At 44.5% G+C, this 25833-nt stretch overlaps 1 protein-coding gene across 3 annotated transcripts in view; it reads left to right on the top strand.

Annotated features, from left to right (window-relative positions):
- Positions 1-25394, top strand: part of LOC118401133 (furin-like) — a 169490-nt gene extending 144096 nt beyond the window's left edge. For all 3 annotated transcript variants that reach the window (XM_035798402.2, XM_035798401.2, XM_035798400.2), the window contains exons 9-15: positions 16227-16439; positions 17760-17860; positions 20407-20510; positions 20617-20914; positions 21216-21343; positions 21781-21909; positions 23200-25394. In XM_035798402.2, the coding sequence (XP_035654295.1) occupies positions 16227-16439; positions 17760-17860; positions 20407-20510; positions 20617-20914; positions 21216-21343; positions 21781-21909; positions 23200-23903 (1677 nt within the window). In that variant the 3' untranslated portion in view covers positions 23904-25394. The remainder of the gene's footprint in view (positions 1-16226; positions 16440-17759; positions 17861-20406; positions 20511-20616; positions 20915-21215; positions 21344-21780; positions 21910-23199) is intronic.
- The last annotated feature ends 439 nt before the right edge of the window (positions 25395-25833 follow it).

Below are 25833 nucleotides of genomic sequence, written 5' to 3'. Positions count from 1 at the left end.
AACCCCGAGCCTACGGCTAAGGAAACGAACACGCACAAGAAGTCCCGCTACGACCTCCACAGAACCATCAAACAGGCAAAATAACAATATAGGAACGAGGTGGAATCCTATTATACCGGCACCGACGCTCGATGCGTGTGGCAAAGGCTACGGTCCATTATGGATTACAAAGGTAGACCTAGCCATGATGCCTCCCTACCAGTCGAACGCAATACATTTATTCGAGCTGTGCATGAGGGCCCCTACCGTCCCAGAGGACTGGGTGATCTCGCTCTCCAAGGCCAACTTGAGTAAAGTTTTTCATCTGGTCAACACTCTCCAAGGCCACGGAGCTATATGGTATTCCAGGGCGCATTCTTAGAGCATGCACAGACCAGCTGGCAGGCATCTTCGCGGTCATTTTCAATCTCTCATTGCCCCAGTCTGTAATCCCTACTTGTTTTATGCTGACCAGCATCATTCCTGTGCCCAAGAACACATTATCTCCATCATCCCAGACACCCTGGACCCACTTCAATTTGCATACCGCCCCAACAGATCAACTGACAATGCACTCCACACTACCCTCTCACACGTGGACAAGAGGAATACCTACACTACCGTTCAAAAGTTTGGGGTCACTTAAAAATGTCCTTGTTTTTGAAAGAAAATCAAATTTTTTGTCCATTAAAATAACATCAAATTGATCATAAATACAGTTTAGACATTGTTAATGTTGTAAATGACTGTTGTAGCTGGAAACGGCAGATTTTTTATGGAATATCTACATAGGGGTACAGAGGCCCATTATCAGCAACTATCTGTGTTCTAATGGCACGTTGTGTTAGCTAATCCAAGTTTATAATTTAAAAGGCTAATTGATCATTAGAAAACCCTTTTGCAATTATGTCAGCACAGCTGACAACTGTTGTGCTGATTTAAAGAAGCAATAAAACTGGCCTTCTTTAGACCAGTTGAGTATCTGGAGCATCAGCATTTGTGGGTTCTGTTATAGGTTCAAAATGGCCAGAAACAAATAACTTTCTTCTGAAACTTGTCAGTCTATTCTTGTTCTGAGAAATTAAGGCCATTCCAATGCGAGAAATTGCCAAGAAACTGAAGATCTGGTACAACGCTGTGTACTACTCCATTCACAGAATAGCGCAAACTGGCCCTAACCAGAATAGAAAGAGTAGTGGGAGGCCTCCAGAGCACAACTGAGCAAGAGGACAAGTACATTAGTGTCTAGTTTGAGAAACAGACGCCTCAGAAGTCCTTAACTGTCAGCTTCATTATCGCTCTGGATAAGAGCGTCTGCTAAATGACTTAAATGTAATGTAATGTAGTACCCGCAAAACTCCAGTTTCAACGTCAACAGTGAAGAGACCACCCCGGGATGCTGGCCTTATTGATTAGATGTATTACTCCCTTACTCTGCTGTCCATTGATTATTGACTGCCATTACCATTATTATTCACCTATTTATCCTGCTACTGGTCACAATTACTCCTATTTACATGTATACATTACCACTAGTATATTACCACTTAGTGAACAAAACATTAGGAACACCTGCTCTTTCCATTACATAGATTGATCAGGTGAATCCAGGTCATGTGTGCCAGAGGGTGAATGGGCAAGAGAAAATATTTAAGTGCCTTTTGAACGAGGTATGGTAGTAGGTGCCTGGCGCACCGGTTTGAGTGTGTCAAGGTCTGCAACGCTACTGTTTTTTCACACTCAACAGTTTCCCATGTGTATCAAGAATGGTCCACCACACAAAGGACACCCAGCCACAACTGTGGCATTGGAGTCAACATGATCCAGCATGTTGATGCTTCCAACACCAGCATGCTTTCAACACCTTGTAGAGTCCATGCCTCGATGAATTGAGGCTGTTCTGAGGGCAAAAGGGGGTGTAACTCAATAATAGGGAGGTGTCAGTGTATATTCCTGCTACCAGTCACTTTTCAGACCTGTTTACATGTATATCCTTCTACTAGTCACTTTTCAGCCCTGTTTACATGCATATCCTTCTATTAGTCACCTTTCATCCCTGTTTACATGCATATCCTTCTACTAGTCACCTTTCAGCCCTGTTTACATGTATAGCCTTCTACTAGTCACCTTTCAGCCATGTTTACATGTATATCCTTCTACCAGTCACCTTTCAGCCATGTTTACATGTATATCCTAAGACCAGTCACCTTTCACCCCTGTTTACATGTATATCCTACAACCAGTCACCTTTCAGCCCTGTTTACATGTATATCCTTCTACCAGTCACCTTTCAGCCCTGTTTACATGCATATCCTTCTACCAGTCACCTTTCAGCCCTGTTTACATGTATATCCTACTACCAGTCACCTTTCAGCCCTGTTTACATGTATATCCTTCTACCAGTCACCTTTCAGCCCTGTGTACATGCATATCCTTCTATTAGTCACCTTTCATCCCTGTTTACATGTATATCCTTCTACCAGTCACCTTTCAGCCCTGTTTACATGCATATCCTTCTACCAGTCACCTTTCAGCCCTGTTTACATGTATATCCTACTACAAATCACCTTTCAGCCCTGTTTACATGTATATCCTTCTATTAGTCATCTTTCATCCCTGCTCACACTTCTGTGAGCAGGCCTTTCTAATCGACCTGGCCCGGGTATCCTGGAAGGACATTGACCTCATCCCGTCAGTTGAGGATGCCTGGTCATTCTTAAAAGTAACTTCCTCACCATTTTAGATAAGCATGCTCCGTTCAAAAAATGCAGAACTAAGAACAGATACAGCCCTTGGTTCACTCCAGACCTGACTGCCCTCGACCAGCACAAAAACATCTTGTGGCGGACTGCAATAGCATCGAATAGTCCCCGCGATATGCAACTGTTCAGGGAAGTCAGGAACCAATACACGCAGTCAGTCAGGAAAGCTAAGGCCAGCTTCTTCAGGCAGAAGTTTGCATCCTGTAGCTCCAACTCCAAAAAAGTTCTGGGACACTGTGAAGTCCATGGAGAACAAGAGCACCTCCTCCCAGCTGCCCACTGCACTGAGGCTAGGTAACATGGTCACCACCGATAAATCCATGATTATCGAAAACTTCAACAAGCATTTCTCAACGGCTGGCCATGCCTTCCTCCTGGCTACTCCAACCTCGGCCAACAGCTCCGCCCCCCCGCAGCTACTCACCCAAGCCTCTCCAGGTTCTCCTTTACCCAAATCCAGATAGCAGATGTTCTGAAAGAGCTGCAAAACCTGGACCCGTACAAATCAGCTGGGCTTGACAATCTGGACCCTCTATTTCTGAAACTATCCGCCGCCATTGTCGCAACCCCTATTACCAGCCTGTTCAACCTCTCTTTCATATCGTCTGAGATCCCCAAGGATTGGAAAGCTGCCGCAGTCATCCCCCTCTTCAAAGGGGGAGACACCCTGGACCCAAACTGTTACAGACCTATATCCATCGTGCCCTGCCTATCTAAGGTCTTCGAAAGCCAAGTCAACAAACAGGTCACTGACCATCTCGAATCCCACCGTACCTTCTCCGCTGTGCAATCTGGTTTCCGAGCCGGTCACGGGTGCACCTCAGCCACACTCAAGGTACTAAACGATATCATAACCGCCATCGATAAAAGACAGTACTGTGCAGCCGTCTTCATCGACCTTGCCAAGGCTTTCGACTCTGTCAATCACCATATTCTTATCAGCAGACTCAGTAGCCTCGGTTTTTCGGGTGACTCCCTTGCCTGGTTCACCAATTACTTTGCAGACAGAGTTCAGTGTGTCAAATCGGAGGGCATGCTGTCCGGTCCTCTGGCAGTCTCTATGGGGGTGCCACAGGGTTCAATTCTCGGGCCGACTCTTTTCTCTGTATATATCAATGATGTTGTTCTTGCTGCAGGCGATTCCCTGATCCACCTCTACGCAGACGACACCATTCAATATACTTCCGGCCCGTCCTTGGACACTGTGCTATCTAACCTCCAAACGAGCTTCAATGCCATACAACACTCCTTCCGTGGCCTCCAACTGCTCTTAAACGCTAGTAAAACCAAATGCATGCTTTTCAACCGATCGCTGCCTGCACCCGCATGCCCGACTAGCATCACCACCCTGGATGGTTCCGACCTTGAATATGTGGACATCTATAAGTACCTAGGTGTCTGGATCGACTGTAAAACTCTCCTTCCAGACTCATATCAAACATCTCCAATCGAAAATCAAATCAAGAGTCGGCTTTCTATTCCGCAACAAAGCCTCCTTCACTCACGCCGCCAAACTTACCCTAGTAAAACTGACTATCCTACCGATCATCGACGTTGGCGATGTCATCTAAAAAATAGTTTCCAACACTCTACTCAGCAAACTGGATGCAGTTTATCACAGTGCCATCCGTTTTGTCACTAAAGCACCTTATACCACCCACCACTGCGACTTGTATGCTCTAGTCGGCTGGCCCTCGCTACATATTCGTCGCCAGACCCACTGGCTCCAGGTCATCTACAAGTCCATGCTAGGTAAAGCTCCGCCTTATCTCAGTTCACTGGTCACGATGGCAACACCCATCCGTAGCACCCGCTCCAGCAGGTGTATCTCACTGATCATCCCTAAAGCCAACACCTCATTTGGCCGCCTTTCGTTCCAGTACTCTGCTGCCTGTGACTGGAACGAATTGCAAAAATCGCTGAAGTTGGAGACTTTTATCTCCCTCACCAACTTCAAACATCTGCTATCTGAGCAGCTAACCGATCGCTGCAGCTGTACATAGTCTATTGGTAAATAGCCCACCCATTTTCACCTACCTCATCCCCATACTGTTTTTATTTATTTACTTTTCTGCTCTTTTGCACACCAATATCTCTACCTGTACATGACCATCTGATCATTTATCACTCCAGTGTTAATCTGCAAAATTGTAATTATTCGCCTACCTCTTCATGCCTTTTGCACACAATGTATATAGACTCCCCTTTTTTTCTACTGTGTTATTGACTTGTTAATTGTTGACTCCATGTGTAACTCTGTGTTGTCTGTTCAAACTGCTATGCTTTCTCTTGGCCAGGTCGCAGTTGCAAATGAGAACTTGTTCTCAACTAGCCTACCTGGTTAAATAAAGGTGAAATAAAAAAATAAAAAAATATCCTTCTATTAGTCACCTTTCATCCCTGTTTACATGCATATCCTTCCACTAGTCACCTTTCAGCCCTGTTTACATGCATATCCTTCTATTAGTCACCTTTCAGCCCTGTTTACATGCATATCCTTCCACTAGTCACCTTTCAGCCCTGTTTACATGCATATCCTTCTATTAGTCACCTTTCAGCCCTGTTTACATGCATATCCTTCTATTAGTCACCTTTCAGCCATGTTTACATGCATATCCTTCTACGAGTCACCTTTCAGCCCTGTTTACATGCATATCCTTCTATTAGTCACCTTTCAGCCCTGTTTACATGCATATCCTTCTACTAGTCACCTTTCAGCCCTGTTTACATGCATATCCTTCTATTAGTCACCTTTCAGCCCTGTTTACATGCATATCCTTCTACTAGTCACCTTTCAGCCCTGTTTACATGTATATCCTTCTTCCAGTCACCTTTCAGCCCTGTTTACAGGTATATCCTTCTACCAGTCACCTTTCAGCCATGTTTACATGTATATCCTACTTCCAATCACATTTCAGCCCTGTTTACATGTATATCCTTATATTAGTCACCTTTCAGCCCTGTTTACATGCATATCCTACTACCAGTCACCTTTCAGCCCTGTTTACATGCATATCCTTCTATTAGTCACCTTTCTATATCCTTCTTCCAGTGACCTTTCAGCCATGTTTACATGCATATCCTTCTACTAGCTACCTTTCAGCCCTGTTTACATGTATATCCTTCTACTGGTCACTTTTTATGTATAAACCCTCTTCAACCATTCCAGTACCCCTGCACATTGAATAAAAAATAAGGTACTGGCACTGACCTGTATATACTTGCATTATTGTGTTTCTTTAACTCTCATCGTAGTTCTTGTGTGTTTTTAGTTATTTCTTTTTTTATACTATTTTCTATTATTTATATTTTTATTATTATTATCACTATTTTTGGGAAAGAGCTCTCAAGGTAAGAATTTCACTGCACTATTTTACACATTTTATTTATTTATTTTTCACCTTTATTTAACCAGGTAAAGTAGTTGAGAACAAGTTCTCATTTGCAACTGCGGCCTGGCCAAGATAAAGCATAGCAGTTCGACACATACAACAACACAGAGTTACACATGGATGTAACAAAACATACAGTCAATAATACAGTAGAAAAAAAGAAAGAAAAAGTCTATATACAGTGAGTGCAAATAAGGTCAAATAAGGGAGTTAAGGCAATAAATAGGCAATGGTGGCGAAGTAATTACTATATGGCAATTAAACACTGGAATGGTCGATGTGCAAAAGATGGATGTGCAAGTAGAGATACTGTGGTGCAAAAGGAGCTAAATAAATGCATACAGTATGGGGATGAGGTAGATAGATGGGCTGTATACAGATGGGCTATGAACAGGTGCAGTGATCTGTGAGCTGCTCTGACAGCTGGTTCTTAAAGCTAGTGAGGGAGATGGGAATCTCCAGCTTCAGTGATTTTTGCAGTTCGTTCCAGTCAGTGGCAGCAGAGAACTGGAAGGAAAGGCGACCAAAGGAGGAATTGGCTTTGGGGGTGACCAGTGAGATATACCTGCTGGAGCGTGTGCTATGAGTAGGTGCTGCTATGTTGACCAGCGAGCTGAGATAGGGCGGGGCTTTACCTAGCAGAGACTTGTAGATAACCTGTAGCCAGTGGGTTTGGCGACGAGTATGAAGCGAGGGCCAGCCAACGAGAGCGTACAGGTCGCAGTGGTGGGTAGTATATGGGGCTTTGGTGACAAAACAGATGGCACTGTGATAGACTACATCCGGTTTGCTGAGTAGAGTGTTGGAGGTTATTTTATAGATGACATCGCCGAAGTCAAGGATCGGTAGGATGGTCAGTTTTACGAGGGTATGTTTGGCAGCATGAGTGAGGGAAGCTTTGTTGCGAAATAGGAAGCCAATTCTAGATTTAATTTTTGATTACAGATGCTTAATGTGAGTCTGGAAGGAGAGTTTACAGTCTAGCCAGACACCTAGGTATTTGTAGTTATCCACGTATTCTAAGTCAGAGACGTCCAGAGTAGTGCTGCTGGATGGGCGGGCAGGTGTGGGCAATGATCTGTTGAATAGCATGCATTTAGTTTTATTTGTGTTTTAAGAGCAGTTGGGAGGCCACGGAAGGAGAGTTGTATGGCATTGAAGCTCGTCTGGAGGTTAGTTAACACAGTGTTCAAAGAAGGGCCAGAAGTATACAGAATGGTGTCATCTGCGTAGAGGTGGATTAGAGAATCACCAGCAGCAAAAGCGACATCATTGATGTATACAGAGAAGAGAGTCGGCCCGAGAATTGAACCCTGTGGTACCCCCATAGAGACAGCCAGAGGTCCAGACAACAGGCCCTCCGATTTGACACACTGAGCTCTATCAGAGAAGTAGTTGGTGAACCAGGCGAGGCAATCATTTGAGAAACCAAGGCTGTTGAGTCTGCCAATAAGAATGTGGTGATTGACAGAGTCGAAAGTCTTGGCCAGGTCGATAAATACAGCTGCACAGTAATGTCTCTTATCGATGGCGGTTATGATATTGTTAAGGACCTTGAGCGTGGCTGAGGTGCATCCATGACCAGCTCGGAAACCAGATTGCATAGCGGAGAAGGTACGATGTGATTCAAAATGGTCAGTAATCTGTTTGTTAACTTTGCTCTCGAAGACCTTAGAGATGCAGGGTAGGATAGATATAGGTCTGTAGCAGTTTGGGTCTAGAGTGTCTCCCCCTTTGAAAAGGGGGATGACTGCGGCAGCTTTCCAATATTTGGGAATGTCAGACAATACGAAAGAGAGGTTGAACAGGCTAGTAATAGGGGTTGCAGCAATTTCTGCAGATAATTTAAGAAAGAGAGGGTCCAGATTGTCTAGCCCGGCTGATTTGTAGGGGTCCAGATTTTGCAGCTGTCTCAGAATATCAGCTATCTTGATATGGGTGAAGGAGAAATGGTGGGGGCTTGGGCGGGCTGCTGTGGAGGGTGCCAGGCAGTTGACCGGGATAGGGGTAGCCAGGTGGAAAGCATGGCCAGCCGTAGAGAAATGCTTCTTGAAATTCTCAATTATAGTGGATTTGTCAGTTGTAACAGTGTTTCCTAGCCTCAGAGCAGTGGGTAGCTGGGATGAGGTGCTCTTATTCTCCATGGACTTTACAGTGTCCCAGAACCTTTTTGAGTTTGTACTGCAGGATGCAAATTTATGTTTAAAAAAGCTAGCCTTAGCTTTCCTAACTGCCTGTGTATATTGGTTACTAACTTCCCTGAAAAGTTGCATATCACGGGGGCTATTCGATGCTAATGCAGAACGCCACAGGAGTGTTTACGGATTTGGGGTTATATCTGGTAGGTTCATTGATAAATTGTGTGAGATTGAGGGCATCAACCTTAGATTGTAGGATGGCCGTGGTGTTAAACATGTCCCAGTTTAGGTCACCTAGCAGCACGAGCTCAGAAGATAGATGGGGGGCAATCAATATCACATATGTTGTCGAGGGCACAGCTGGGGGCAGAGGGTGGTCTATAGCAAGTGGCAACGGTGAGAGACTTGTTTCTGGAAAGGTTATTTTTTAGAAGTAGAAACTCAAATTGTTTGGGTACAGACCTGGATAGTAAGACAGAACTCTGCAGGTTATCTTTGCAGTAAATTCCAACACCGCCCCCTTTGGCAGTTCTATCTTGTCGGAAAATGTTATAGTTAGGAATGGAAATTTCAAGGTTTTTGGTGGTCTTCCTAAGCCAGGATTCAGACACGGCTAGGACATCTGGATTGGTGGAGTGTGCTAGGGCAGTGAATAAAACAAACTTAGGGAGGAGGCTTCTAATGTTAACATGCATGAAACCAAGGCTTTTACGGTTGCAGAAGTCAACAAATGAGTGAGCCTGGGGGATGGGAGTGGAGGTAGACACTGCAGGGCCTGGATTAACCTCTACATCACCAGAGGAACAGAGGAGGAGTAGGATAAGGGTACGGTACGGCTAAAGGCTAACAGAACTGGATGCCTAGTACGTTCAGAACAGAGAGTAAAAGGAGCAGATTTCTGGGCACGGTAGAATATATTCAAGGCATAATGTACAGACAAAGGTATAGTAGGATGTGAATACAGTGGGGGTAAACCTGTGTATATAGTGATAATGAAAGAGATATTGTCTCTAGAAATAGCATTTAAACCAGGGGATGTCACTGCGTGTGTGGGGGTGGAACTAAATTGTTAGCCGAGGCGTGTTGAGCAGTGCTAGAGGCTCTACAGTGAAATAAAACAATAGTTACAAACCAGAACAGCAATCGACACGGCATGGTGACGTTAGGGAAAGGCATGCATAGCCGGGTGATCATACAAGTCCAGTGCGTGGCTTCAGGCAGCTAGCGGCACGGGGCTAGCAGGCTAACAGAAAGGCCTTAGAGGGATGACGCGACGGAGGGAAGTCTGTTGTGGCCCCCTCGTGCAGTTACATCAGTGGACGGATCAGCAGGGCTCCATGTGGTAAACCAGGCCAATTGGCAAAATATGTATAGTGGCCAAAGAAATATGTCCGAAGGGCCTCTTAAGCCAGAAGTCCAATGTGCTTTAGACAGCTAGCAGGCCGCAGATTAGCGGCTGTGCGTTCAGGGGTCGGTAGCTGCTATAATTCCAGGTGGAGAAAAAAAAACATATCATAATAAAAGCTTTTAAAAAATTTAAAAAATAGGTTCAGAGCTTGCGGTAGGAATCCGGAGATATCGAGAACAATAAGTCCGACTAGCTCTGGTTTGAGTCACGCTGTACAGACTGGTGAGAGTTGTCCGGGATAAAGGTAGCTGATGACCGCTAGCAAAGGATAGCTGACTGCTAGCTAGTGGCTTCGGAATGTATTCGATGGGCCTCGTAAGCCAACAGTCCGTTCGTTGTGCTCTAGACAGCTAGCATTCAGGGGACGTTAGCTGCGAAGGTAGGAAGGTGAGAAGGTTCAGAGCTTGCGATAGGAATCCGGGGGTATGGAGAGAAAAATAGGTCCGGTATGCTATGGTTGAATCGCGTTATACAAACTGGCGAGAGCTTTCCGAGCTAAGGTTAGCTGATGACCGTTAGCTGGCTTGTTAGCTGGCTAGTTTATGTTGGAGAGATTCCAGTAAGAGGCAAAGAAAAATACGTTAGAGAAAAAGCAGGTCCACACCACATTGGGTGAGGCGGGTTGCAGGAGAGTATTTTGAAGTAAGGGTTTAGAAAAATATAAAAAGATATGGGAAGAAATATATAAAATATATATACAAATACATCTGACTGCTACGCCATCTTGGATTTCCGCAACACCTGTTGTGCATGTGGCCAATAAACTTTGAAACTAGAAACAAATCTGCAATGACAAATGGCAGAGGAGAATTGGGAGCAAAATCGCTGACACAGAGTTAGATTTAGATAGGAAGGGAATAGAGGATAGCCATTGCTGTAAGAATGTGGGGAGAGGGAGTTTCAATGTAAGAAATATGATTCATATAACATAAATCTCACATCTAACACTCCTAGGATAATGGACCGATGGAAAGAAAATAATAGCCTGCAGCAAAACAGGACATTTTGTGTTTTACTGAAAAGATTCCCATAATGATTTGAACTGGGGAATACCTGTTGATTTAGATTTAATCCATAAGAAAACAAAGCAATGCATCAGTAGAACCATGCTGAAAAGAGATGGTCTTCTTTTTAAGGTATCAGGACTGGTGAGCTGTAAGAGAGCAGGAGAGTCCCACTGAGTCACACGCTGGGACAAACCCTCCACAGGGGATAGGGATTGGGAAATAACATTCTCACAGCACTTCTTTAGATCCATAAAGACTGTGGGTGCATTCCCTAAGCAGTACTGTAATGCATGTGTGAGATACGATTTGTTTTGTTCATGTCGTTGGCACTCCCACTCCCACCTCCACTGTTTCTCATCTCAGTCTCAGCTGGAGTTGAGGCACAACACAGTGTGTGCCTATCTAGTCCCTCCTTCCCGTCATATCTCTTTCTAGCCCCTGCTCTTTTATGCAACCTCTTTCACATTTTCAATCAATCCCTCTATTTCTCCATTGGGGATGAGCACGGATATCCGAACGGACATTAGTATTCGATTACTTAGTGGGGTTCCGAGAGGTGTAGCGGTCTAAGGCACTGCATCTCAGTGCAAGAGGTGTCACTACAGTCCCTGGTTCAAATCCAGGCTGTATCACATCCGGCCGTGATTGGGAGTCCCATGGGGCGGCGCACAATTGGCCCAGCGTTGTCTGAGTTTGGCTGGGGTAGGACGTCATTGTTAATAAGAATTTGTTCTTAATTGACTTGCCTAGTTAAATATAGGTAACATTTGGGGGGGGGTAATAGGCCTATTTTGATCATGGAAAAAGTGTTGTTATAAATTCAATTAGATTTTCCTTGTGACATTGTTAAAGGATATACCATGACCTGTTACTTTTTGCGGAACACTATGGAGAAAAGCAGCCTGTCCTGTGTTTACCTCTCCCAGGTGCATTTGCATCATTCTGTCTGGACAAGAGTCACTTTTTTTTATTTATTGTGAATTTCGACTATATCCGAAGAAATGTGATATTATTCGAACAGTGAAATAATGTCAAATGCCCATCCGTATTCTGCATATTTGTTCAACTGTGCCGCTCTGCTATATCCATATGCTTTTCATTGTTGAATGTTGTCTTTCTCCATCTCTATTGTTTTCCCTCTTCCTCTTCTCTCTCCCACTCTCTATTTCTCTCTGCACTCTCTATTTCTCTCCTTTCTCTCTGCACTCTCTATTTCTCTCCTTTCTCTCTGCACTCTCTATTTCTCTCCTTTCTCTCTGTACTCTCTATTTCTCTCTGTACTCTCTATTTCTCTCCTTTCTCTCTGCACTCTCTATTTCTCTCCTTTCTCTCTGTACTCTCTATTTCTCTCCTTTCTCTCTGCACTCTCTATTTCTCTCCTTTCTCTCTGTACTCTCTATTTCTCTCATTTCTCTCTGCACTCTCTATTTCTCTCCTTTCTCTCTGTACTCTCTATTTCTCTCCTTTCTCTCTGCACTCTCTATTTCTCTCCTTTCTCTCTGCACTCTCTATTTCTCTCCTTTCTCTCTGCACTCTCTATTTCTCTCCTTTCTCTCTGCACTCTCTATTTCTCTCATTTCTCTCTGCACTCTCTATTTCTCTCCTTTCTCTCTGCACTCTCTATTTCTCTCCTTTCTCTCTGCACTCTCTATTTCTCTCCTTTCTCTCTGCACTCTCTATTTCTCTCCTTTCTCTCTGCACTCTCTATTTCTCTCCTTTCTCTCTGCACTCTCTATTTCTCTCCTTTCTCTCTGCACTCTCTATTTCTCTCCTTTCTCTCTGCACTCTCTATTTCTCTCCTTTCTCTCTTTCTCTCTGCACTCTCTATTTCTCTCCTTTCTCTCTGCACTCTCTATTTCTCTCCTTTCTCTCTGTACTCTCTATTTCTCTCCTTTCTCTCTGCACTCTCTATTTCTCTCCTTTCTCTCTGCACTCTCTATTTCTCTCCTTTCTCTCTGCACTCTCTATTTCTCTCCTTTCTCTCTGCACTCTCTATTTCTCTCTCTTTCTCTCTGCACTCTCTATTTCTCTCCTTTCTCTCTGCACTCTCTATTTCTCTCCTTTCTCTCTGCACTCTCTATTTCTCTCCTTTCTCTCTGCACTCTCTATTTCTCTCCTTTCTCTCTGCACTCTCTATTTCTCTCCTTTCTCTCTGCACTCTATTTCTCTCTTTTTCTCTCCTTTCTCTCTGCACTCTCTATTTCTCTCCTTTCTCTCTGCACTCTCTATTTCTCTCCTTTCTCTCTGCACTCTCTATTTCTCTCCTTTCTCTCTGCACTCTCTATTTCTCTCATTTCTCTCTGCACTCTCTATTTCTCTCCTTTCTCTCTGCACTCTCTATTTCTCTCCTTTCTCTCTGCACTCTCTATTTCTCTCCTTTCTCTCTGCACTCTCTATTTCTCTCCTTTCTCTCTGTACTCTCTATTTCTCTCCTTTCTCTCTGCACTCTCTATTTCTCTCCTTTCTCTCTGTACTCTCTATTTCTCTCCTTTCTCTCTGCACTCTCTATTTCTCTCCTTTCTCTCTGCACTCTCTATTTCTCTCCTTTCTCTCTGCACTCTCTATTTCTCTCATTTCTCTCTGCACTCTCTATTTCTCTCCTTTCTCTCTGCACTCTCTATTTCTCTCCTTTCTCTCTGCACTCTCTATTTCTCTCATTTCTCTCTGCACTCTCTATTTCTCTCCTTTCTCTCTGCACTCTCTATTTCTCTCCTTTCTCTCTGCACTCTCTATTTCTCTCCTTTCTCTCTGCACTCTCTATTTCTCTCCTTTCTCTCTGCACTCTCTATTTCTCTCTGTACTCTCTATTTCTCTCCTTTCTCTCTGCACTCTCTATTTCTCTCCTTTCTCTCTGCACTCTCTATTTCTCTCCTTTCTCTCTGCACTCTCTATTTCTCTCCTTTCTCTCTGCACTCTCTATTTCTCTCCTTTCTCTCTGCACTCTCTATTTCTCTCCTTTCTCTCTGCACTCTCTATTTCTCTCCTTTCTCTCTGCACTCTCTATTTCTCTCCTTTCTCTCTGTACTCTCTATTTCTCTCCTTTCTCTCTGCACTCTCTATTTCTCTCCTTTCTCTCTGTACTCTCCATCTGAAGGATATTTTCTCCTCAGTATGTAGCTCCTCTTATATATTTGGCTCTGAAAAGAAAAAGCTTCAAAGTGTATCTTTATTGTGATATGCCTGCATTTCCATGGTTATGATGGAATGGCCCAGTTGTGACTAATGGCCTCCTTATGGAGATGACAGAAGGAGATAAGTTGGATGTATGTGTATTCAGTCGATAATATTATACTGTATCATCATGCAGCTGCTGCTCCTCCTACCAGTCCAGTACAATCATGCCCTCCCGAGTTGCGCAACGGTCTAAGGCACTGCGTCTCAGTGCTAGAGGCGTCACTAAAGACCCTGGTTCGATTCCGGGCTGTATGACAACCGGCCTTGATTGGGACTCTCATAGGGCGGCGCACAATTGTTCCAGCGTCGTCTGCGTTATGGTTTGGCCGGGGTAGGCTGTCATTGTAAATAATAATTTGTTATTAGTTAAATAAAGGTTAAATAAATAAATAGATTGGAAAAACTGTCCACATTTAGTTTTCGTCAGCCAACAAGATGAGTAGGCCTACCGAACAGCAAAAGCACTAGTATATGTCAATCTACTATCCCCTATAGTACAAAAATAGACCTATTCTGCGCGGGAAATAAATATTCCAAACAGTCTGGGACAGTTGTGGGATGCGATCGAACTAACTTCAGTGATGAAGTGATCATTTTTTAACTGGCTTTTTCGCAGCAGTAGTCTACCATATAGTTCATGATGCATTAATAAGAGTTATGCCGGCAGCAGTGCAGTGTGTGTCAGAAAGAATACAACAGCATATCACATCCAGTGAAAGGATGTCAAGGCTTTTACAGGATGGAGGGGTAAACATCCTTGTCTGGTGCAATATTTCACACTATCAGTCTCTCAACTGAAAACTCACACATACAGATGCATGCACGCACACACACACAAACTCCATCTGCATCCATCTCTCCACATACACACACTTGAACGTGCGTGTGTGTTATATCTATGCCTGCGTGCTATACTGTATGTCTGTCTGTGCTATACTGTTTGTCTCTGTATGTCTATCTGTGTGTGTCTGCTATACTGTATGTCTCTGTATGTATGTCTGTGTGCTATACTGTATGTCTGTGTGTCTGTCTGTGCTATACTGTATGTCTCTGTATGTCTGTCTCTGTCTGTGCTATACTGTATGTGTCTGTGTGTCTGTGTGTCTGTGTGCTATACTGTTTGTCTCTGTAAGTCTATCTGTATGTCTGTGTGTCTGTCTGTGCTATACTGTATGTCTCTGTGTGTCTGTGTCCGTCTGTGCTATACTGTATGTGTCTGTGTGTCTGTATGCTATACTGTTTGTCTCTGTATGTCTATCTGTATGTCTGTGTGTCTGTCTGTGCTATACTGTATGTCTCTGTGTGTCTGTGTCTGTCTGTGCTATACTGTATGTGTCTGTGTGTCTGTGCTATACTGTATGTCTCTGTGTCTGTGCTATACTGTATGTCTCTGTGTCTGTGTCTGTCTGTGCTACACTGTATGTCTCTGTGTGTCTATGTCTGCTATACTGTATGTCTCTGTATGTCTGTGTGTCTGTCTGTGCTGTACTGTTTGTCTCTGTATGTGTCTGTGCTATACTGTATGTCTCTGTGTATCTGTGTCTGTCTGTGCTATACTGTATGTCTCTGTGTCTGTGTCTGTCTGTGCTATACTGTATGTCTCTGTGTATCTGTGTCTGTCTGTGCTATACTGTATGTCTCTGTGTCTGTGTCTGTCTGTGCTATACTGTATGTCTCTGTGTATCTGTGTCTGTCTGTGCTATACTGTATGTCTCTGTGTCTGTGTCTGTCTGTGCTATACTGTATGTCTCTGTGTCTGTGTCTGTCTGTGCTATACTGTATGTCTCTGTGTCTGTGTCTGTCTGTGCTATACTGTATGGCTCTATGTGTGTCTGTGCTATACTGTATGTCTCTGTATGTCTGTCTGTGTGCTATACTGTCTGTCTGTGTGCTATACTGTATGTCTCTGTATGTCTGTCTGTGTGCTATACTGTATGTCTCTGTATATATGTCTGTGTGCTATACTGTATGTCTCTGTATGTCTGTCTGTGTGCTATACTGTATGTCTGTCTGTGTGTCTGTCTGTCTGCTATACTGTCTGTCTGTCTGTCTGTCTGTCTGTCTGTCTGTCTGTCTGTCTGTCTGTCTGTCTGTCTGTCTGTCTGTCTGTCTGTCTGTCTGTCTGTCTGTCTGTCTGTCTGTCTGTCTGTCTGTCTGTCTGCTATACTGTCTGTCTGTCTGTCTGTCTGTCTGTCTGTCTGTCTGTCTGTCTGTCTGTCTGTCTGTCTGTCTGTCTGTCTGTCTGTCTGTCTGTCTGTCTGTCTGCTATACTGTATGTCTCTGTGTGTCTGTCTGTGCTATACTGTATGTCTTTTTTTTGTGTAGATACCCGTGTGTCATCCTTGCCTATATGTGTTCATTTCCAGGGCCGCGGCGGGCTGGGCTCCATCTTTGTGTGGGCGTCGGGGAACGGTGGTCGTGAGAAGGACAGCTGTAACTGTGATGGTTACACCAACAGCATCTACACCCTGTCCATCAGCAGCACCACCCAGTACGGCATGGTGCCCTGGTACAGCGAGGCCTGCTCCTCCACACTCGCCACCACCTTCAGCTCTGGGAACCCTAACGAGAAACAGATAGTGAGTCGTACTGACACACACACTCTCTTACACACACACACACACACACACACACACATCTTCCACGCATTTTCAGCTCTAGAAACCCCAATGAGAAACAGATGATGTGAGTCATCATTAGCAATCCCTCGAGGTCCAGGATGATCTTTATCACATACAACAAAGCAGAAAGTACAACATAAAACCGTCTCCTAATAATGAAGCATATCGAAACACCCACACACCCACTTCAACCTCAACCAGAAACATTTAGCAAGTACCTCTGATACGCACACACACACACCTCTAGGATCGCTCCAACACACATCAGAGGAAACCTCATAGAAACAAATTGACACTGAAACACAAACACACAGCAGCGTAAAACTCCACTTGAAACAGATAGTGATTCATTCCAAACTATTGACTAATATAGTGCGACTAATATAGTCACTATAGTGACTAATATGACTATAGTGACTAATATACCAAACTATAGTGACTAATATACACCACTCTTCCCTGACCACAACTAATATGAATCCTCCTGCAACTCAATGCTTTCTCCGCGTTCCTCCCAAACACACCAGAGGGCTGCTGCAGGTGAACAAACACGTCTCTCAGTCTGGCAGTGTCATTGTCTTACTCTGAGGTGGTTAACTGAAGGCACAATGCTCCAACTAATGCACTTCTGTTTTAGTAGTCGCATGCTGCTTGCTGTCTCAACAAGCAATCAATCTCAATGTTTATACTCTGTTATCGGTACGGTTACAAGACAATAACCAGTCACAATGTTTGTGACAGGACCAAGTTGCAGGTGGTGTTTCAGTTCATGGATTCAGTTCGTGGAAGACCCTCTGCTTTTGTGTCATTATTCCAGTGATGTAAGCTGTAAGAACCTGTCTTGATACCCTAAAATGAACGCCATCTCTTTTCAGCGTGGTTCTAAAGAGATGTGTTCACTAGACCGTAGTATTTTCAGTGTTCTGGGACATACAGTAGCTTGTAAGTTACACAGACACACACACACTGAGTGGGTTGATTAGCTAACGTTCTGCCTGTCATACCTGATGTGTCTTCACATTGCTCCATACATGCCTCATTAACTCTGCCTCTGACAACAGGTACAACACTCTGGACTTTGCTGTGCCTCCCCCTTTCTTCTCTATCATTTTTTTGTCCCTCCTGGGCAGAAGTCACCCAATGTCAAAATACTCACAACTCTTTATTTTGCATAGATAAGTAATGCGTTTAAATGAGTTGTTCCATTTGCATGTGAGATCAGCCCGTTTCTGTAGGAATCTATATGACTGTTATTTTTTCTTGTCTCTCTTCCCCTAGGTGACCACAGACCTGAGACAGAAGTGTACAGACACCCACACAGGGACGTCAGCATCGGCCCCCCTGGCTGCTGGGATCATCGCCCTGGCTCTGGAGGCCAAGTGAGTTACCTCTGTTTAGGGATGGGCGCGGTTATCTGGAAATCCGAACGGTCGTTAGTATTCGATAACTTGAGTGAGTGTTCTTTTTGGAGAATTTCTTTTTAGGCTTATTTTGACAATGTGGCATTTGAAATACTTTATTTAATAAAACAACACATTTTTGAATGTAGTTTTTTATAACCACCCGTTGACCTACTGCTGCGCGTTTAGCCCTTGTCTGCCCTGACATCAGTATGCTATTTCCACCCACTTCAAATAGCAACTACAGGGCGCATACAGAGTTTCAATTAGACCTGACAGATCTATGCAAAATTACTCACCAGAAACTATTTTTGTAACATAATCAGTTCTATCATGGCGAAAAACTATGTAGAAAAGCATCCTGTCCACTGTTTACCTCTGCCATGTGCATTCGCGTCATTCTGATTGGTCCAGAGCATGTTTAATTTTGTTTTGTTTTTTTACCCGATAAAAATCTATCATCTTGTAGGCTTTCGCTTCAACCCTAATCTAGCGCACCTGATTCTTATAATTGGCTGGTTGATAAGCTGAATCAGGTTAGTTACAACTGGGGTAGAAGCGAAAACCTACAGGAGGATAGCCCCCCCAAGAACAGTAGAACACCTCTGTTTAACTAGTCTCTCAGTAGAACATATAGTATCTCAATAGAATAAGACAACTGCCCTGAAAAGAATAGTGTGTGGTGGCTTGTGAGACTGGCATGGCCAGCCGGTGATCAGGTCTGTAGACTACTCCTATAGTAGCCTACATCTCTTTGTATCTCCTCCCTCATTATTGATAGGCTGTCAGATCCAGTCAGCTGTCAGTCCTCAGGCTCATACACTCTACATCTTCATTAGCGCATGCCTGGTATGTGTCCGAACTGTCCCCCCACAAACACTGTCACTGGGCAAAGACAAAAAGGTGTGTATGGTAGTATACGGTGCATTCGGAAAGTATTCAGACCCCTTGACTTTTTCCACATTTTGTTACGTTACAACCTTATTCTAAAATTGATTAAATTGTTTTTTCTCATCAATCTACACACAATTCCCCATAAAAAACAGGATTTTATACATTTTTGCAAATGTAGAAACAATTCCACACCGAAATTTTACATTTACATAAGTATTTACATTGGTACTTTGTTGAAGCACCTTTGGCAGCGATTACAGCTTAGAGTCTTGGGTATGACGCTACAAGCTTGGCACACATGTATTTGGGTAGTTTCTGCCATTCTTCTCTGCAGATCCTCTGAGGCTCTGTCAGATTGGATGGGGAGCATTGTTGCACAGTTATTTTCAGGTCTCTCCAGAGGTGTTCGATCGGGTTCAAGTCCGGGCTCTGCCTGGGCCACTCAATGAAATTCAGAGATTTGTCCCTAAACCACTCTGGCATTGTCTTGGCTGTGCGCTTAGGTGGATCAGGTTTTCATAAAGGAAAAAGTCAAGGGGTCTGAATACTTTCCGAATGCACTGTATGTACTGCATACTGGTAGTCATTGCAACCCTCCAGCCACTGCAGCCACAGAGAAGGGCGTTGTCAATGCAGGGAGGAAGTTTGCTTCAATATACAAAGACAATGAATGTCCAAACCCAATAATTCTCCACAAAGTGTAGATCACCTCAGCATTTCCTGAGAGAGAGCAATAATAACAGATCTGCCTGCATTTCTCCAGCAGATGGAATTCATGGAGATTGAATCATTTAATAGGGAGAGCGCTGTTTTTCCAGCGAGGTGACATTGAGTGGATGGAGGGATGTCCATTAATAACACATGAGTGTGAGACGTGAATGGTGACGGAGGGAGTGTATGGATGTGAAAGGTTGTTGAGGTGAGAGTCTGCTGCTTCCACTACCTCTGTCAAGCTGCGGAGCAGTTCTAGCGCTTCTATTTCTGCCTCTGCCCGGCGCAGGCAGCGAGTTGAGCTGTAAACCCATGTGATTCATGGTTTGATTATCTTTGCCCGCGGGCCTCCATTTCTCTGCTCACTCCAAAGGCATGAGCTCCCTAAACTTCTTGTCCTCTCTGCTCTACCTACCTACATACTGCCGCTCCCTGCTAAATCAGCTGGAGAGGTTTAATGTGGCCCTTCTATTTAGTGGAAGGTGACCCGTCCTGGCGTCCTTCAAGAACAAAACCTTTAGCAGCCCGGCTTGACGGCATTACTGACTGCTCTACGTGGGCTACTGTTCAGTACAGTACTCTGCTATACTACTTTAAGGTGTTACTGTGTTCTCTCACCATTAAACACCAGTGTTTTATGGCTGCCTTTTATTATGGTGCTGTTACTGGACACTGCTGATAAAACCTTATGGACCAGGTGCACGTCCATTTCACTGCTGTGTGTGACTGACATTGACATGTCTCTAGTGGTGTTTGTATCCACCTTTTTTGTGTTGCATGTCTTTCTTTCCTATCTGTCTGAACTATGAACCTGATGTGGACGGACATCTCTCTCTCTCTCTCTCTAGAAATGTCTCATAAACTCTCTTTTATTCTGACATCTCTAATATAAGAGTACATATCTTTCTCTCTCTGTATAGTATGAACCTGACGTGGCGGGACATGCAGCACTTGGTGGTGAGAACCTCTCACCCCGCCCACCTCAGCACTGACGACTGGAGGACCAATGGAGTGGGCCGCAAAGGTAACAGGAGAGCTCTCATTGGACATGCCTTGGCTGACTGAACTACATGATAAGTGGACACTCTGACTCTTTGGAACTTCACTCATGGTTTTTCTGTCTCTGTCAGTGAGTCATTCGTATGGGTATGGTTTGCTGGATGCGGGGGCCATGGTGGCTCTGGCTCAGAACTGGACCAGCGTGGGCCCACAGCACCAGTGTGTCCTCACCATGCTCTCAGAGCCGAGGGACATAGGTAGCCGGCTGCTGTTCAGTAAGACATTGGACTCCTGCTGGGGCAGACCAGAGTATGTCAACTCTCTGGAGCATGTCCAGGCCCGCCTCACTCTCTCCTACAACCACAGAGGAAACCTGGCTATACACCTCATCAGCCCCCTAGGGACACGCTCTACCCTGCTGGCTCCCAGGTACACCCTCACACACGCCTACTGTAGAAATACAAAGGAAACCTCATCAACCTCATATCAGTCTGATAGATACACCATCCTCCAGGTAAACATAAACATATTCACGGAATAACACAGTGTAGTGTTTGTCGTTTTTAATTTATGTTTGCTTGAAGTGCTGTGTATTTTTAGCAGCCGTTCTGGGAGATATTGTTTTTGAAGAGCCCTTCATGGTTTAGGATGGTTGCTATGATATCTATGTTTTTGGCTGTGAGCCCTAACTACTCTCTCTGTGTCTCTCTCTTTCTCCCCCTCTTTTCAGGCCTAAAGACTATTCGCCAGAGGGATTTATTGACTGGGCATTCATGACCACCCACATGTGGGATGAGGACCCTCGAGGGGAGTGGACCCTGGAGATCGAGAACGTCTCAGAACAAGGACACGACTATGGTAAGAGGACATCTGTGTACCGTCATACCCCTCCTCACATACACGGGAGAGGCTCCTCCCTCCTCTTTCCTCTCTCCTTTCCCTTCTCCTTACTTCAGAAGGTCTCTGCTGTCGTTTTTGTTACAGTCTCAGCACAGCAGGAGAAATAAGATGAGTGATTCTCTTTACTCCCTCTGCCTCCTCTTCATCCATATTCCTGTCCACACCATATCAGTTCTCTCTCTCGTTCTTAATCAGCAATTGTTCTCCTCTCCCTGTGTTTGTCAGTCAGTTCACCTACCTCTTCACCGTCATCATATTAGTATCTCTCTGACACTCACCCATTCTCTCCTCTTAGAGGTATTGAATTGTTCATTCCTTCTGTTATTCTTTCTCCCATGAATTTGAAATGTGTTCACCCTCTCTCTCTCTCTTCCTTTCTCCTCCACCCCTCCCAGGTGAGTTGAGTCAGTTTACTCTGATCCTGTACGGTACGGGCTCCAGCTCCAATAACCCCTCGTCTCCTGACTTCCCCCGGCCTTCCAACAACAGCTGCAAGACCTTCGACTCCCAGCAGATCTGCATCGGTGAGACTGACTGTCCAAGACACACAGACATCTGTAGCACTAAAAGATTCCAGATGGGATTAGAAGCCTCTTGGTGACACTCAGCATGTGGATGTGGGGTTCTGCATATGATGCAGGTTGGCATTTTTTGAGATGACTCATGTACTAGAGGCAGCTCTGCAGAGTGGTCACTAGCTGGCACAGCCACAAAGTTATCAAATCGGATTTTAAACCTATGCTTAACCTCCACCACACTGCTAAAGCCAGGTATACACAACACGGTTTTGGCCCCAATATAGTTTTTGAGATCAGAGACAAAATTCTTGTTGCCTACTCGGGGTGCGCGCTGGCCCCAACACTCGTTTAATGTGAGCGAGTAAGCGACACAATCTGATTCCATCTTTGAGCAGTTCCAGACATCCCAATATTTTCAAAAATGTTGGATTTTATCAGCACAAAATCTTCAATGCTCTTGCAGTGTGAGATGTGCAATGACAAGTTTTAAGAAAGGTGATCAGCAATAGCCTATGAGAGCTTTCAAAAAAAGTATCCAGTGAGATGATGACGTTGTTTCGCATCACACAAAATGTGTAGACTCTCGAGCAGGAGCGATGCATTTGTACTTGCCTTTAACCAAAGTGACAAACGCCTCTGACGTTCACAGGCAATGTTATTCAAATCAAAATGTTGACTAAATATTTTAACTCTGTATGGCAGGTGTGAATGTCTGACTGAAAACATTTTCGTGAGACATTGTGGTGGTATCGAAAATCCTCACGGCCAAGTGAAGAATCTTGTAGTGTGACACCCCATCTGTGCCACATCGTATAGTGTGCGTACCACTACTTTGGCAAGACAAAAAACCACAGGAAAGAGAGTCGTTTAATGTGAGAGGCTCAGCGATGTTAGGATTTTGAAAGTCGTGTAGTGTACACCCGGTTTTACCATAATGCCTAAACCTAACCTTAAATTAAGACCTAAACGCACATTTTTGCTTTCATACATTTCTACGATATAGCCAATTTTGACTTTGCAGCTGGCCCATCTAGCGAAACCACTCAGTTCTGCCTCCAGGGCAAGACTCATGACAATAAACATCAACCTGCACATATAACAGGAGTGTAAAAAGGCTTAATTCGTGGAATGTTTTTGCTTTTTTGTGTGTGGGTGTATATTCAAGCCTTTGTCCCCACTGAATGCTCAGAAAATCAGCACCTCATCCCCATGTGTGTGTATCATCTTGCTTTCTCAGTGTTTCTTTTTCTCTCACTCATCTCTTCCTCTCTCTCTTCCCCTCTCTACCCTTTCCAGAGTGCAGCCTAGGCTTCTCCCTGTTCCTGCAGGGTTGTGTGAAGCTCTGTCCCCCCGGCTTCACCACGGGCCCCCAGCTCCTCAACATGTCCCTGGACAACTGGGTGGACTTGTCCTCCGTCCAGTCCTGCCTGCCATGCCACCCTGCTTGCCTCACCTGTTCCGGCCCCGGGCCCAGCGATTGCCTCTCTTGCCCCCCTCACAGCCACCTGGTCCTCACCGCCTGCCTGCACCAGAACCAGATCCAGCGCAAGTCCCCCACTGGCCCCGACCTCCAGGGAGATGTGGGTGGACCAGGGGAAAGCCCAGTGGGGTTAGAGCAGGGGAGAGGTGGGGGAGTGGGGGAGCCTCCAGGACCTATCCTGGCCCTGTCCTCCCCTCTGGCCACCCTCCTGGCTGTGCTCAGCTGTGCCTTCATCCTGGCAGCCTTTGCCGGGGTCTTTTTTATGCTGCAGCTGCGCACTGGTGGCGCCCCTTGGGCCCGGAGGACCAAACTGCAGTCTGTGGAGACGGGGGGATGGGCCTCGGGGGGCTTCGGCCTGGGGCTAGGCTGGGAGAGGCAGGGCAGGGTATCCTATAAGGGGATCCCCACCGTGTGGGTTGACGAGGACCAGGTAACATTGGGGGGCTCTGATTCCGACAGTGAAGAGCTGAACTGCCACAGTGAGAGGACTGCCTTTATCAGGACACAGAGCTCTCTCTAGCCCCCTCTCTGACCCCTACATCTGGAGGAAACTCTCTTCAGAGGGTTTGGTCTCTCCAGCCCCTCCCTCTGCTAGAGCTCATGGGTCTGTAGTGTGAGTCTGGTTTAGGCATTGTCCCTGGCTAATAGACAGAGATTCTGATCCAGGGATGTAATGGCTCAGCCCAGCAAGCACCTCCTGGTCCACTGATTCACCCTCAAGCATTAATCAACTGAAAATGTTTTTGTTTTATAATGACTATATAGATATATATTATTTTTGTTGTATTTTTTGCTTTTAAACACTTGAATAAGATTATTTGCCCTGGCCCAAGGGTCTAGGTAAAGGTAAAGTACAGTTTTCACTATTATTTCCCATTGACCTTTAGTTTATTGTAGAAAGGCCAATTTCTGTATTTTGAAAGTTGCATATCTTGAAAACTTGATTGCTGTGACATGCAAAACATTTTGGGACTATATCAACAATGGACTAATGAAACAAAAGATAGTTTTGGGGTGGAGTTTTCCTTTAAGCAGATGTCAAAAGATATGTCCGTATGTATTAGTATACATGTGTGCCTATGTGACAGTGACTTTGTAGACAAGAACTGAATAGCCTCCCAACACAGTTTCTGATTGGATGAGGACCACAACAGGGTTTTATTTAATGTGCGAGAATGAGAGAAAGTTGCAGATTTGGGCACCGATAAATGCCTACATTTGAACGCAGTGGCTGTACAGTAACATGCTACACATGACGTCAGACCTCAAGCTCTGCGCTTCACAGCGCCGGATGGGTTTCGACTGACAGCGGTTCTGCACTTGAACACCGCACGCGATATGAAGTTGCCCCAATCTCGCTCACTAATTGGGCAACTTTTTTTGTTGACTGAGTGAGGGAAAGCTGTAAATTAATGACACTATGTATTTTGAAAGATGAGACGTTGAGGATTATAACTAAATACTGTTTTGATGTCATACAAGCAAGCCAAACACCCATGAGTCCAAATGTGTACTTCACATTTCCGTATATGATCTATATTTAAGGTACAGTTACAAGATCACATGGCGTCATACCCTGGGTTATTCTGAACAGGGACAATGGGTTGTGTTCCAAACAAAACAACTTCAAGTGTGCTTGCTCTAGTTCCTCAACGGCACATCTAGGAGAGCTCAAAACAGCAGCTTATAGTTGAAGGCTGTTCTTTGAGTCATATAAGTGCATTGAAATTACTTAGGAAACGTGCTTTGGAGAGGTGTGTGGCCACTTGGAGACACCAGTTAGTCCTCTCACTCTCACTCTTATCAGTAGTGCTAAGCGATTTTCGATGTCGGTTTCGATGTTTTTTTTTACATGAAATGCTCTATGCATTATGTAGGTTGAATGCTGTAACAACACAGAATAAAACAATTAATAAAATACAATGATGGTAGTGACTGCCCATTACTGTTTATCACTTATGAACCATCATTTATTCACATTACTTTAATAAAATATTTAAGTTGTTGTGTATATTACATTTGTTTCATTCCATGTCATCATCTCATCTCTATAGAGCTGCTGCCTATGCTGTCTGACAAAATCACTATTTTGTAGTTCTTCAAAGTAAATTAAGGCATACTTTTATGACTGCTGAATAGCAACTATCAATCACTTAGATCATGTATTTTCAGGTAGAGACACCACGCTAAACAACAGCTGCTCTCTAAATTCCCTCAGGATCGCGCATTCTTCTCTCTCCGGTAGCTGTCATTTAAGAAAGACCGACTGAACAAGTAGATGAGCAATGGATTATGGTGATTGTAGTTAATTTCCACGTTTTATGCGCTGAACTATGTAGGATATTGGCCAATTGGAAACCACAACTCCCTACTACATCACACAGTTCAGGCTGGATCGGAATTATCTCTAGAGAAACTGAGTGATGTGAGCATTGAGTTTACAGATACAT

This window comes from Oncorhynchus keta, chromosome 22 (assembly GCF_023373465.1).
Source record: "Oncorhynchus keta strain PuntledgeMale-10-30-2019 chromosome 22, Oket_V2, whole genome shotgun sequence".
Lineage (NCBI taxonomy): Eukaryota > Metazoa > Chordata > Actinopteri > Salmoniformes > Salmonidae > Oncorhynchus > Oncorhynchus keta.
This window is presented reverse-complemented; position numbering and strand designations above follow the sequence as displayed.